The 15,450-nt window shown below is 56.0% G+C and overlaps 1 protein-coding gene across 2 annotated transcripts in view; it reads left to right on the plus strand.

The window, feature by feature from the left end:
• CACNA1C (calcium voltage-gated channel subunit alpha1 C) overlaps positions 1–15,450 on the plus strand; it is a 475,916-nt gene that overhangs the window by 350,374 nt on the left and 110,092 nt on the right. For both annotated transcript variants that reach the window (XM_057703176.1, XM_057703175.1), the window contains exon 10: positions 9,972–10,062. In XM_057703176.1, coding sequence (XP_057559159.1) covers positions 9,972–10,062 — 91 coding nt within the window. The remainder of the gene's footprint in view (positions 1–9,971; positions 10,063–15,450) is intronic.

A 15,450-nucleotide genomic window follows, 5' to 3' on the forward strand; every position in this document is an offset into this window, starting at 1 on the left:
GTTCGGCTCTGGGGGGGCAGTGAGTGGACGGAGCAAGTGGGCCCCTGCGGGTCTTGGAAGACAGTCAGGCCTCCGTGGGGACATTTCCAGCGTGAGGGCAGACTCCTCGCCCTCTGTCCCCCTTTGGGGCCTGTTCCCTGTAGAGCCAACCTGCTGGGCAGGCAGAAAAGACTTCCTGGGTTTGGAGATGGAGACCAGGTCCCCTCACCACCTCATCTCATCCAACCCTTCCCCGTGTCTCCGTAGGACGTGGGCTCAGCCCTGCCCTGCCCCAGAACTCAACCTCGGCTGCCCCGGGGATGTGGTCCCGACAGGGTCTGACCAATGCGGGAGGGGAGCACGGCCCCCGGGGCTTTGCCCAGAGCAGGGATCTAGAGAGTCCTGCCATCCCACCGAGAGCATCTCGAATAAGACGTGGACGATTAAAGTGGCAGGAGAGCTGGGGCCTGTGTCCTCACCAGGGCAGGGAGGAACCTGATGGCCGCCAGCATCCAGCAGGCAGAGCTGGGAGACCAATCACAGTAAAGGACTTGGTGCCGAAGGGGGCAGGGGACAGGTGTTCTGACAGCTGCCCATAGACGCATCCAGGGATCATGGGGCCCAGGGGGCACCCCTGGATCCGGAGCTGAAGTGACTCACTCCCTGTAAACGCCATTCCTGGAGGCAGCCTGGAATTTAAGGCAGCAATTTGCTGGCCCACGGTGGGGTGGGGTGGGGGCAGGCTGCGTCCTCACGAAGAAGCACTGCTCTCATCAGGACGGCTCCCCTCACTGGGCACCCACGCTCTTCAGGGTCGCGCTGGGCCCCTGTAGTACCTCCTGGGGGAAATCTGATCTGGGCCAAAGTTACCTTGGGCAGCAGAACACAGGGAAGGAGAAGACAGAGCCCAAGAAAAAGGAGAAAGTGAGAGTGGATCCTGAGCCCGTAGGTCATTGTGAGCAGCGCATACAGGGCGCACATGCGAGACACACCCACACCAGAACTGCGGGGAGGGGGCTGGATGACCCTGTGCTCGGCTGGGATGACCAAGGGTGGGCTTTCAGCCTCTCCGTGACATGAGTAAAGGGCAGGTGAGAAAAGGAGGCAGCACTGGCTGGCGGAAAGGGGACTGGACCTCCACCACCGACTAGCTGTGTGACCCTGGGCAAGTCACTGACCCTCTCTGAACCATAACGGTCTCTACTGTAAAAGGAAGGGCTGGTCTGCCCTCTCTAGCCCAGCAACAAATGTAGGTCTCGGTGGGGAAACCGAGCCACAGAAGAGGGAGGTGACAGTTCCCAGGTCCCAGAGCTCCACAGTGGCAGAGCCAGGATCCAAACTCGGGCCCCCTGACTCCAGAGTCCAGGCTACCACCCAGCTGTGCCCTGGGCAGGATTATAAAGTGCATGGCTTCTCCCAGGACCCCCACCCACACTCTCTCTCCTCCTCCCCCTCCCAGTGATCCCAGCACATCCACAGGCCCTGTCCTCTCTCCTGATCAGGAAAGGGCTTTATTAATTCACTTGACCTACATGAGGGTGGATTTAGCATGACACCTGCTGGGGTTCAAATCTCATATCTCTTGAGCCACTCTGCTCACTTTGAATGAGCCATTTCATTCTCTAAGCCTCAGTTTCCTGACCTATGAAATGGGGACATGTAATCTCTCACAGGGTTGTGTGAGAGGCTTGAGTCAGGTTATATATGTCACGTGCGTGGGGGCGTCCCTGGCAGGTGGCGAGTGATGGAACACTGAGCTGTTATTATGACCCTGTAGGTAGAAATGATTGGCGTTCCTGTCATGCGTCCTGAGAGAATTCAAGGCCCTAAAATGAAGCGACAACCAGTAGACACTGCTTGGCTGGGTCGGAGACAGGTTGGGCACACAGCCATTCTCTGTCCCTCACGTGTCACACCACACGGGTGACCCGCTGCTGAACCTGGCCTTGGAATCTAGAACAATGTCATCTCCAACCTAAAAGTAGTTTTGCACCTAAAACAATTGCATTTCCAGAGGAATCCTGCACAAAAGGGCCACCATGACCCACGTCTGGGAGACCCCTGCCTCAGCCCCAGTGGCGGCAGGGAGCTGCTGCCCTCGGGGGTGTCCAGCCCCTCCAGTTTCCCCAGAGTCCCAGGGGCCTGAGCTTGCTCCACGCGGCCCCTTCATCCCTAATGAAGGTGAGGCCAGGTGGGAAAGGAAGAGGGGACATGTGCCCAAGTGCAGACCTTCGTCTGGTGCAGCTGCACTGCCTCCGCACCTCCCCCACAACCCCTTGTCGTAACTGAGGTGGCCCGACTCGACGGCGCCGTGATTGTGGAGAGATTTTCTGCTTGGGTGTGCCGGATGTTTATGGCCTGCTGGGAGCACAGCGACCTGGTTCTCTTCTCCGGAGGGTGGCTGGAGACCAAGGGCAGGCGTTTCTGCCTCCTCCGGTTTATGGCAGTAATAATAATTATTACGATGGCACGTTGAGCGTCTACTGTGCCTTTTTAATAAGGCCACTTTGTTTGGCTTCTTAATATTTAATCCTGTTTCATATTTACTTTCCGATGGCTTAAAATCAACCAGATTTTAATTGCTTCTGTGGAGGCAGCCCTTCCGGGCGCTGGCGGGCAGAACGCCACCAAGGAGGCTTCGGGGGCGGTGTGACCTTCAACCCAGACGGGCCCTGCGGCTGGGCTTTGTCTTACTTTCTCTCTCCCCACATCTTTCCTCTTTTGTCTACAATCTGCTTTTCCTCTCCTGCTCCATCTCTTTCTTTCCCTTAGAAGAGACTGCAACTCATCCTCTAGTTCAGTTTATCCACGTAAGAGATGAAGAAAATGAGGCCCCAAATCGTCATGTGACTAGCCGAGGGTTTGGAGCGATCCCATGGCAAGGCCAAGGCTAGGACTAGCGTTAGCATTTCCCAGACCCATGGGGCCAGGGAGGTTCCTAAGAGCCTGCATTGGGCAGAGACGTGCGGAGAGCTCCTTCACTCGGCAGCCTTGGACCACCAGTGGCCATGGGCTGCATCTCCCCAACTGCAGAGAAGAGACAAGGATTAACTCTCGAAGTTACTTTTTCTGCAGGAGAAAAAGAAACCAGATGAAATGTAACATAGTTCCTCCCAAGAGTCTCTCAGGACAGTAACCACACCCAGAATGTCCGGTCCCTTCCAGCCACGGGGCTCAAGCCATCCCTCTAGCAGTGCCCTTCTTCACCAGTGCTCCCAGGAGCTCAGCCTGCAGGGTTATTTGAGCAAAGCTGTTCCAGAGGCTTCCTGATGGAGCCGGGAAGGCCCTGGCCTCAAGGCCAGCTGTTCTCTGCTCCACCAGCTCTCACCTGGGCAATGAACTTCAGTTCTGGGGATGACCTCTCCCCGTCTGTGGGTTCATACTGTTTACCTTGTCTTTGCCCAGAAGTGTGTGGGTCAGGTCCTGACAGCAAACAAAGGCTCAAGAACTGAGCAATCTAAGGAGAGGCTCATAAAGATGCAGGTGCCAAGGGTGACAGCCCCAGATGAGCTTTGACAGTGCCATCCTGCTGGAGAGGTCAGCTTCCCGGGCACAGGGTGGAGGAGGAGCTGAAGGACGAAGCCCAAAGACACCCAGCATGTTGGAGCAGCCCTGAAACGCCACGAAGATGCCAAGTGTCTACTGTAATTCCACAGCCAGTACCATTAGCACCTGAAAAGGAGTCCAGAGAATTCTGATGTAAAGTCTCTGGCCTCAAGAAAGCTATAATTGTGTCAGGGAGGCAAACCTGATACGTGTGAAATAACAGCAAAAGAGAAGAAAAGCAGATTAAAATTCGTTGGTGATATTAGCAAATATTTATGGCATTTTCCATTTTACAAAGTTACTTTACAAATATTAGTTCATTTACTCCGTCTCAGAAGCCCTGGATGTGAATAGTAGCATTGTCTTCTGTTTTGCAGATGAGGAAGCCTGAGCTCAGGAGGGTTAAATAACACACCCAGACATACACGGCTGGGAGGGCTGGGACTACGGCTCACATCCAGGTTGTTATTGAAAATTCTCACAGACCCCAGAGTTCTGGGGGCTAAGAGAGGGGACTTGGGGACAGCGGGTCCTGGAGATCCCCCACCCTGGAACAGGGGAGATGTGAACGCTCCGGGCAGGGACAGCACCCACGCCCTCCGAAGGGTTCGCGGGCCACGGGAAGGCAGCCCTAGGTGACACACACCAACGACATGGTCCTTCTCCAGCCAAACATCATTTACAAACCTAGTGGCCGTCTGGGTCTGGCCTGAGGACCGCAGCTCCCTGCCCCCTGGGATACGTGAAGGGGAGGTGGACGGGGGCTTGTAGCAAAGCCCAGAGGTTGGAATGCAGGCGCCCATTCCAGGGCAGCAAGGTGGGCAGCCCCACCCGGCAGGGGGCGGGGTCTGCAGGGTCGTGGGGACAGGGATGCGGGGGGATAGTGGGTGAGTCAGCGAGGCCGCCCTAACCAAGTGCCACAGATTGGGAAGTGTAAAGAGCAGACACTCCTCTTCTCACGGCTCTAGAGGCTGGAAACCCGAGATGGAGATGTCAGCAGGGCCGGTTCCTTCTGCAGCCCTGAGGGAAGACGGCTCCAGGCCCCGTCCTCGGCGTGTAGACAGCCTCTCTCTACCCCTTGCCCCCCACCCTCTATCCTCATCGTCTTCCCTCCATGGTGCCTGTGTCCTGATTTCTTCTTCTGATAAGGACACTCGTCACAATGGATTAGGGCCCACCCTCGTGAGAGCATTTTAATTTAATCACCCCTTTAAAGACCCCCATCCAAACACAGCCACACTCTGGGGTTCCAGGGGTCAAGATTTCAACCTGTGAATTTTGAGGGGATACATGCAGCCCTAACAGACAGGATTCCAGGGGTTTGGGATTCCAGGTTGGAGAGAGCAAGGCAGGAAATCAGGGCTCATTTTGCTTGTTAACCACAACTCTGATTAGTACTTCAGAAAAAGAATACTAATGAGACCACTCACATGCAAAAAAATGATAAAATTGGCATCTGGCCAAGTAAATGGCAAAGTCAGCTCTCCAGTTCCGTCCGTCAGTTCGCGGGAGTCACTGGATTCCGCCGTTGGGCCAACCCTGGATGAGCCGTTGGGCCCTGGAGAGGTTCAAGTTCAGATGGGGGTGAGCAACGCCTTCAGCTCCTCCAGCTCCCGATGCCCCAGGGACACCTGGCCCCGAGCCCCCAGGCCTCTTCCACCAAGAGATGAGCCACCTGGAGGAGTCCTCCACCCAATGATGAGGCTGCCAGCTCAGTCCTGGGCCCTTCTCAACCCGTCCCAGGAGAGGCCGGCCGTTCCTGCTGCCCTAGCCCACGGACAAAGTCAGGCCAGCATGGTGACCGAAGGCTCTAGAAAAGGCAGGCCGGTCCACCTCCCCCCCACATCTGTCTCTCACTCCCTCACCTGGAGCCCAGTCTGTCCCAATGCACAGGAAGGTCTGAGGCACAGGGCAGGGAACCTGGCGTGACAGGGGGGTCCCCAGATGTAGTGAGTAAACCCTTGGGGGGCTCACAAACCCCCGGGCTCAAGGGGACACCAGTCTCCATGACCGCTTGGGTCCAGTGCACCCCCAGCCTGACTCACCCGGTTTCCAGTTTGAGACTGTCTTGTGGTGGAAGTGGCTCACTACAACCCCGCCAGGACCAGCACGCCTGCTGTCAAGCAGCCCAGGGAAGACAGCAGTTCCTGCAAGGTGATAACTGTGCACCTGCCTTGAGATGAAGAAACGTGGTCCTACTAAGTGCCGTTCAAGCGAGTTGCCCCCAAGAGTGGATGTTTGGGGAGAGAAGCCATTAACCCAGGGGTGTAATCAGTTCTTGGCAAGATGGAATCTGTACAGCTCACTGATGTTCCTAAAAATGTAATTATGTTTTCATCACCTGCAATGGCAGCTCTTAATTACTCTTTCATGGAAATCTCATTTTCTTTCGGAATCTGCTCAGCAGAAGCCCAGGGACAGGACAGCCCAGGAACCCATGTTTGATCCACAATCCCTGGTAAGTTAGAAAGTCAGGAAACTAGCCTCCTTTCAGCATCCTTCCTGAGTCCACTCAACAGCACATTTCATTCTGCAGAGGCCGTGCTGTCGTGACACCGTCTGCTTGTGAGCAGACAGGCCCACGTCCTCAGGAGAGGAAGGGGTCACCTTTATAGGAAAGGTGCACCCAGGCCCCTGGGTTCTCTGCCATCTTTCTGCCTCGGTTTGCAATCCATTGGTCACCTGAGTGACCAGCGAGGGGGTCTGGCTTGCCACCTCCCCCAGAATAGGGCCCAGCACTAGCAATTCCAGCCTCGGTCAGCCTGGACTCTCAGCTTCCAAGAGGAACCCAAGGTGATCTCTAGGGTAGCAGGTCCCTAAATGAGTCAGCTGTGGCCTCTGTCTAACCCCTTAGAAATAGAAACACAGAACATCTTTGCCCCATCAGGTGCTTGTGGGATAAACCATCACAAATTAATAGGAACTAATATGTGGATGTGAATGGTGATTTAAAGCAAGGAACCTTTAAATCCACGCCTTGACCCCAAAGAGCAGGTCCCCAGAGGCTCCTGCCCACCATCAAGGGCGTGACTGGAGGCTCTTCAGACCACTTCCACTAGGGTGGCTGCCACCTGTGCCCACGTGAATCACCAGCCCTGGTCAAATTCAGTTACAGAGGGAAAGGCTGTGTATTCTTCAAAAGTTATTTCTGAAGTCAAACAAGACGAGACAGTATCGATGCCAAAGCCAAACGCTGGTTGAGCTTCTTGTGTAGCAGGTCAGTGTCCCAGGCCCCTGCCGGCCAGGGCTGTCCTCCCAGGTGTCTGCATGGACAGAATTGAAGGCTGGCAGCCCATTGCACCTCCTACCTCCGAATAAAAGACCCCTCACGATGAGCCGCTTGCCTGAGTGACCCTTGTCACTCTAAATAGACACATATCTCTTTCTAGAAGGGAAATTTGCTAAGTCATCCTAACTCTCAGTGCCATTTTCACATAGGATTTTTGAGAAGTGAACAAATAATGCTACTGGTTGTAAAGCTTCTGTTTATTCCAAGCTTTGTGCTAGGTTTTTTTGTTTTTTTGTTTTGTTTTGTGTGTGTGTGTGTGTGTGTGTGTGTGTGTGCGCGCGCGCGCACGTGAAGCATTGTTTTAAAGTATTTTCTTTTTTTATTAAAGTATAGTTGATTTACAATATCATATTAGTTTCAGGTGTACAATATAGAGATTTGATATTTTTATAGACTATATTCCATTTAAAGTTATTACAAAGTATTGGCTCTACTCCCTGTTCTATACAATGTATCCTTGTAGCTTGTTTATTTTATACATAATAGTTTGTACCTATTAATCCCCTACCCCTATCTCACCTCTCCTCGCCTTCCCTCTCCCCCACTGGAAACCACTAGTTTGTTCTCTGTATCTGTGAGTCTGCTTCTTTTTGGTCATATTCTGTATTTTTTGGATTCCACATACGAGGGATATCATACAGTATTTGTCTTTCTCTTACTTCCCTGAGCATAATGCCCTTCAGGTCCATCCATGTTGTTTCAAGCTTTATATTGTGAAGATACACGTGTTTGGGATGTGGCCCTTTGCACAGGTTAAAAACCCTTTACACGGGTTAAAAACAAGCCTGACCCTTCCCTCTCATGGCCAGGTCCTCAGGATTCCCACTGACAAGCAGGGATGAGCGGGACCCTCCTGGAAATCTGTCTCCTCAAAGTCACTCCCCACCTGCCAGGGAGACGCTTCTGTGGGAGTGACCCCTTCTCCCCAGGATCTGTTGTTTGTTTTGTGTCTTAATTCATGTGATTTAGGGTTTGGGTCCTATTTTGTTATGTGTTCTTACCTGTTTTGATTTATTGATTTTTACTATCTCTTTAGTTAGTTTTTGGAGGTTAACAGGACGTCCCACGTGGGCACCGAGTCCCCTGTTTCTTCCTTTGCCCGCGGCTGACCCTGAGCTCTGTCCATGTCTTATTCCTGGTTTTTGACTCTGACACCTTATCTGTGAAAGGAGGCACCCGGTGGGCTTGCTTGATCAGAAGGAAGGGGAGTTCGCTTGGTCTAATCACCCCCCAGAAACCCGTGGTGACGTCCGCCATTCCCTGTGCGTGTAAACGTGTGCTGGTGCCCATGGGGCAGGGCGGGAGCGCGCTTCTCCTGGTGTGTGCGTGCATGCGTGTGCATGTGTGCGAGGGGAGGGTAGCCTGTCCCACCCAAAGCCGCAACCTCATCGTCCCTTCAAATATATAAAGTCAGCAGATGTGACAACTGGCAGCAGCTGTTCCCTATTGGGGCCTTTCCTTTGAAGAGCGCCGGCCAGGGTCAAGGTCACTGAAGGTGCCAGCTGTAAATGCTGTGAAATCCAGCACCACCGTTTGGCTGCTCCCCACGCTCCTGTGATGCCCCCAGAGCCTGCTCAGCCGTAGAAATCCCATCTCATCTGCGGTGTAGCCCAGGGCCGTCAAGGCGAACATGGGGCAGGGGCTGAGACACCTGTGCTCCAGTCCAAGCCCCCAGCCACTGTGTGGCCCTTCCCTGGACCTCACTTTCCTGTCATGTGATGAGAAGCCTGGGCGATGTCCAAAGTCCATCCAGCACCGAACTTCCTTGAAATGATGTCTGGATTTGTTCTCACCCAGGTGTATGGAAAAGGATTCGGGGGTGGACACAGGACAGTCAAGCGTGTGGGAAGTCGTGGGCTTTCTGGTTGTGTCTCCCACATTCTCAGCATGCGTCTCTCACACCTGCCCATCGTGACTTCACCCAGAAGGAAAGGAATTGGGAAAGTCCCACATCCAGCAACGTCATCCGTACAACCAGTAGAATTATCTGTACAGCATGATCTATTCCTGGGCTGTGGCAGCCCCGGGGGCACTTGTCGCTGGTGCCGTGTCACCGGATGCCACACCCTCACTTTCACAGGTTCTATGCCCGCTGAGGGCCCCTGACTTGCCCACCAGATGAGGGGTGCTGACCTGCAAGCAGAGCTGAGTCGGGACCGAGGATGTGACAGCTGTCCTAAAGGACAGGGCGGGGAAAATAAGGAACTCGTGGTGTGTCATGTTAAAAGGGTCATAGAAGATGCAAAGGGAGAAGAATTCTTTTGAGATAAACTTTTCTTTGGAATAAAAGATAGTAATAAAAGAAATTGCTTCTTCTAAGCCACCAAACTGGGCTCCAAGCTAGAAAGCTCCGAGTGCCCTGGAAATCCAGCCCCTGCCACCTTGGGAAGAGCTTGGAAATGGGCTGGGCGGATCGACCATAGTGTAGTCAGACGGTTTGCATCCCAGGTTGGCTTGTTGAGATGGGAACGTCAGGATGCGTGTGAGATGGTTTTCTTGCCATCTGTCTTCAGCCTGCGTCTCATCTTAGTTTGGCGAGTCCCACACAGAGGCTCCTCACCTCTGTGTCTTCAGGGCTGACCTGAATCCTGCAGTTGATGCTGGAAATGACTGTTCCCTTCAAGCTCTATTTCAGGCTCCATCCCAGATGGAATTGCCTTGGGGCCCAGTGTGCAGGACTCAGGACAAGGGACAAACCCTCCTCCAAATCCATTGAGTGGTTCACGCTCTTGGCAAAGATGCCCTTTCCACAGACAGGCTGGACCCTAAGTGTGGGGATGAAGCCTTTTAGAATGGGGGGGTGTGGAAAGAAATATGAAAGATAAAATACTGTCATGAAAGCTCTTCCTTTTACAGTGAGGAGCAGACACAAATGGGAAAGTGCGTGCAGCTTGTCTGAGAGCGTGGAGTTGAGGGTAGAGGAGGGACTCAGGGGTCAGCGTTCCCAGGGGTCTCCTCCCACTGTTGCACTTAGGGTGTCCTGGGCGACAAGGGTCACTCTAGACGAGCAGCGGCTGTGTCAGTTGAGGACAAGGGATCGGCCAGGCGCTGGCAGGGCCTCCCCTCCTGGCTGGAGGGCTGCAGACTAACCCTCCTCTCCCCTCTTCCCTCCACGCCTCGCTCTGTGCTCCGCGTGCCTGCGACCCCGACCCTGCAGTGAGCATGCCCACCAGTGAGACAGAGTCTGTCAACACCGAAAACGTGGCTGGAGGTGACATCGAGGGAGAGAGCTGCGGGGCCAGGCTGGCGTGAGTAGGCACCGGGGGACAGGCCCGTGGTGGGGTGGGCAGGAAAACCGCTTCCTGGTGGGGAAGGGAGCCCTGGGGGGAGGGTGGCCCTGGCTGGGAGCTGCTCCGCAATCCTGCACCTCCCAGGCACGGGTCTGACTCTTGGATTTTGAGCCCCTATCCGTCCCATTAGAAAAATGTGCATTGGCGGGGAGGGGGGAGCTTTGAAGTGTGTTTCTTCCCAGCCCCTCACCCCCGTTCACCAGAGCAGCTTTGTTAGATACCCTGGGTCCTGCTAAGCACCCTTTCATTTCTGATAAACGTGACCTGGAGGAAAAGCAAACAGGCAAGAAAATGCCCTGGGAGACGTGGGTCTTCCCTGCAGCGCGGTTATCCGCCCAGTGAAGGGAGCACACGTGTCTGAAGTGCAGACTCAGCTGAGAAACGTTCACCTGTGCCGGCCCAGCAAGCAGCTACCTGCCAGCACACGAGCCCCAGCCCCTGGCCTCCTGAGCTGACGTGGGCCCGGGGCTGGGCCAGGTGTGCAGAGGGAGGGCCCACATGGGTGATCTCCGTCACCCGTCTCAGCTCCATCTTAAAAATGGACACCAGCCATCCCTGGGAGATGTCCCGCCACCAAGAAATGAAGGGAACATGGTTTAACTGCTAAAAATAAGCAAACTGCTGGTTTCATGCCCCGTGTCTCAAAAAGCAGCGTCCACAGACAGAAGCCATGTTCCATCAGAGGTCAGGCGGACCTTGAGCGTGAGGCCTCCTGCAGCTTCCAGGCTCCTCTGTGGGAAGTGGGGGCTGCTTGTCCCAGTGTCTGGGGGATGTAAGACTCACCCCGGAAACAAAAAGGAACGGTGGACAGAGTCCTTGGAGGACCAGCCCCAAGCTGGCTGAGTGTCTGAGTTGCTCTATTGGTGGAAAGGCATCCTAGCGCACCTTTCCCCTTGAAATGCCTCCAATGTGGGCAAACCTGGCCCTTTTGAGAAGGTTCGGGGACATCTAACCTGAGCCAGGCCAGCCTCTGAGCAAAGGCGGGGTGGGGGTGGGGGGGTGTATTAGGAGCAGAGAGTTTCCAGGGCACACGGGCCTCACCATCCCTCTCCCTGACGGTGGCACCAGGGAGTCTGCACGGTCGATTCCCAGCATTGTTGGGAAGCAATTATTGTCAAAGTGTTGTTAAAATACAGTGCTAATTACGTTCTGACGCAGCGGGCTGCTTTCTCTCTTCCCTCCTTTTGGGACCATACAAACAAGCGCTCCAGATTCTGGATGTGGGCCCGGGCAGCCAAGCTCGGGAAGGTGAATGGCAGGTCCACAAAGGGTCGGAGGGAAGGTGACAAGGACCCTGCCCTCTGGCTCTGGGCCCAGATGACAGACTTGGAGAGGCCAGGGCGCTGGCACCCTCCGTCACTGGAGAGTGTGCTTCGGGATCACGAGGCCCTGTTGGAAGCGCAAGCCTGTCTCCACAAAGGGCTGGCATCGTGAGGGCATACTCTGCAGGCCTTCAGGGCTTGGTGGGCATGGGCCATGGTACCCACGAATATCCAAGTTTATGCACCTACTCTGTGCGGATGAAATGCCTCACCACAGTGCCAGGATGATAGCATGCCCTTCATAAACTACGGTCTTTCCCACACCCGCCTGAGACGTCGATGGGAGAAGGCTGCCAACATTCCCAGTGGGGAAGCAGCGTGAACGGGCGGGCCTGAGGCCGAGGCTGTGACAACCAGGGAGAGGATAGCGTTTCCGAAGCTGAGAGTAGGCACCCCGTGTGGCCGGGTGAGGCCTGGCTGAAGATGCTTCCGAGGTGGTGGGGCACAGAAAGGGACAGCAAAGTGATGTTTTGCTGGGGAGGGGGCAGGCGGGCAGGGGCGGTGATGAGAGGAAGGAGCCATCCATTGAGTCTGAAGACAGAAACAATATAGACGCTAAAGTCAGCAGCGGGGCTGCAGGGTATGGAGGCCGGGGCTCCGCTCTGGACGGCACACTGGAGGCACGACTGTGGAAACGATGAATGCGGTTACATGGCACCAGGGCTGTTCATGGGGGGTGGAAGGCCAAGGCTGAAGCTTGGGAAACCCACACACAGAAGTAAAGGAACAAGTGATGAATGAAACAGATGCAGAGGTGCCAGGAGAACAGACAGCACGGGCCCGGAGGCCACCGGAAGAGGAACGTCAAGCCCGAGCTCTTGGTTTGTACCCTCATCGGGTGGCACACCCGCTCGGTGCCGGGCCGCGGTGACACGGAGCCCAAGAGCAAGGTGACACCATCTCCCTGAAACCATCTGGTGTGAAAGTGACACTGAGCCTTCGCCGTAAGTCGGGATAAGCGTTCAGGAGGCAGAGGGACTGAAATGTAGGGTTACTAACGGAGGGAGGCATCCAGTTAGACTGGCAGGTTAGGGAAAGCTTCTTTGAAGAAGGAAAATTTGAGCTGAGAACTGGAGGATGGACAGAGGAAGGAAAGATCTTCCAGTTAGAGGCAGCAGTGGGTTCCGAGGCCGCCGTGGGGATGAGGGAGAGAAGGCAGGTGCGTCCGGGGCAGGGCCCAAGGGGGCGGGGGTGGGGCCGGAGATGGCTCAGGCCCGGGTTGAGCTTTGATGGCCTTGGTCTTTGTCACGAGACTGTGAGAAATCATTGAACATAGCTGGTTGGTTTGGTGAGTCTTCCATCCTCGAGGACCTTGAACGTTAGGGAGAGTCTGGGTGGGAGTAAGGGGCCCCGGGCGGCGGGCACTCGAGCTAAGCGGCTGCAGGGGGGTGATGCTAATGCGGCCCAGGCCAGGGTCCTGCGCAGAGACGGAAGAGGGATGGATCCTTTGTGTCCTGATTGTGGGCACTGGAGCCCCGGGGCAGGAGGGGTGGGAACGGGCCGCGGGGACACTCCCTCCGGACGTGAGTCTGTGGACGGGGACATGGGACAGTGGACAGAGGAGGCAGCAGTGGCCCCAGAGCTGCTGGGGCTCGTCTTTCACCAGAGCAGAGACAGGACTGTCTTCAAGATGAGGAGAAGCCCGTGAAGGAGACCAGCGCTTACAGGACGACATTGCCTGAGACGAGGACATGGCTGGCTTCAGAGATGGAGACACGGGACTTAGAAAGAAGCACCGCATGCCTCTGGGATGGACTGGAAGAGGGAAGAGAGCTGTGGACCAGGGGAGTCCCAGGTCTGGGCCCGGGCAGTGACCTCAGGCTTGCCCACTGGGACGCACAGGGCGGCTTCCTGTTAGCTTGGGTGCTTTTAGCTCCTAGAGGGGCGTGGGGATCACCCACAGGGACCCCCTGCACCTCTTCTGCGTCCACGGCTTCCGCAGGAGAGGCCTGGTGAGTGAGGCATTCTGCACCTTGCTAAAAAGCAGACCCCAATGCAGGTGGTGTCGATGATACCGACTGATGTGCATCTTGTCACAGAAGTGAGCTCATGGGTCCCCAGATGGCACAGGACATTCAAGCTAGTGAGTCCCTGAGAGGTGGACTGTGTGGGATCCGGGGTCCGGCCCCTCTGGCCGCTCCAGCCATGCATGGAGTTGAGGAGGTCGCCTCAGATGTGCGTCAGCCTTGGTGGTGCCTGCAGCGTCGTCTGACTGATGTTTAGGGCGAATCGGGAGGACTCGGGGAATTCCTGTTTCACACGGCAGGGAGCAAATGCACGGGCTCATGACTCTGAGAAGGGGAAAGGCTAGACATGTAAGTAGCTCCTGAGAAGTTCAAATATTTGTCCAATAACGACAAATGCAAATTGTGTAACTGAGTGAAGCAGAGGGAGTTCTGGGTGTGTCTCCCGTTTTAAACCTTCGCATCAGCAAAGATGAGCACGGTTTCCTGGGAGGTTTGTCGTGGGGGCCTGGGCGGAGGAGGCAGCTGGGCTGAACGAGAGTCAGGTCCACCCAGTGGGGCTGTGCTCGTGGTCTTACTGTGAATTCCCACTTTCTCCACCTGCTGCCCTTCAAGAATCCACGTAAAACACGCGGAGGGGATTGTACCTCGTAGAGTAGTAACGAGGGAAGCCCGGATGCCTTCTGAGCAGGCTGGTCCCCAGCAGGGTCTGGAGCAGCCGGGGCCTCTGGTGTCCGCAGACTTGCCATGATCGAGGGGGTTGAAGACCACGAGGGGGCAGAACTTGCCGCATGGCCGGAGAGCAGGGTGAGGGGGGCGGGCGTGGCAGCCACAGGCTCCCGGCCCCCCTGCTTGCCGGCGGGACGACCAGCTCTCCAAACCCCGAGCCAGCGGACACCACCCAGGACGCAAAGTCTGCAGAGACCGGGTCCCTCTCGTGGCACGAAATGCGCTGACCCTCCCGCACAGGGAGCATGAGGCCCTCAGCCCCTCAAGGCCGGGGCTCTCCTTTGCCTCCAGGCATGTGCCGCACAAGGAGTCCCCCTTCTCACCCGGGGTGCTCACGTTGTACGGAGCTTAAAGGGGGACCCAGCCCACCTGGAATAACGCTCACGACCTGAGAACGGCAACAGCAGGCGGCCTTCAGCGTGACGTCCAGCCTCGCACATCAGACGCGTCAATCCGGGGGGAGAAAGTCCCGCTCTGTTTCCTCCTCCTGAGAACGTTCCAGAACTCCCAGAGAGGAGCCACAGCCCGTGACCCCCCTTGCCTGGGACCTCGTCTCCAGCAGCAGCCCTGGTCCTCCCGCACCCGCGTCCCAGTCGCTGCCTTGGGAGACGCGGACACTCAGACCTCGGGCTGCCCCGCACGGGACTTAAGAACGCACTTTGGCTGACGACCCACCTGACTGAGGGGGAGCCTTACAGGGAGGGTGTGTGGTCTGCACTGAAGGGCCCCCAAGAGGCCACGGGGAATCTCCGAGAGAAGGGGGGGCCGGCCGGGCCCTGTGGCAGAGCCGCCGGGCTGACGGCCACCCGCTCTGGCTCATGTCCCACAGGGAGGGGTCAGCTGTCCAGCAAGCCTGGCCGGGCTGGAGGAGGGGGCCCCCGACTCCCCGCCACCCAAGTGCAGCTGGAAGACATTTGTTTCCCCGTTGAACTGCGGCCCCAGCCTCCGCCCATGCGCCGTGTAAAGTGTGATTAAACCCTACAGTCCTCTCCAGCGTCTTCAGATGGGAAAGGTTATCAGCTGGTGGTTCAGAGCAGTAAAGGCTCTTGGCTGCGGTTCTTGGTGCCCCAGAGACATAATTATTTCACACACGACAGCTCTGCCACCTGTCACATATCCGGGTTTAATTTTGGGGGGGAATAAAAAATAACGAGAGGACTTCCTAGGTGGTGCAGTGGTAAAGAATCTGCCTGCCAATGCAGGGGACACGGGTTCGAGCCCTGCTCTGGGAAGATTCCACATGCCATGGAGCAGCTAAGCCCGTGCGCCACAACTATTGAGCCCATGTGCCTAGAGCCCGTGCTCAGCAACAAGAGAAGCCACAGCAATGA

The sequence above is a fragment of the Hippopotamus amphibius genome, chromosome 12, assembly GCF_030028045.1.
Source record: "Hippopotamus amphibius kiboko isolate mHipAmp2 chromosome 12, mHipAmp2.hap2, whole genome shotgun sequence".
NCBI classification, from domain to species: Eukaryota; Metazoa; Chordata; class Mammalia; order Artiodactyla; family Hippopotamidae; genus Hippopotamus; species Hippopotamus amphibius.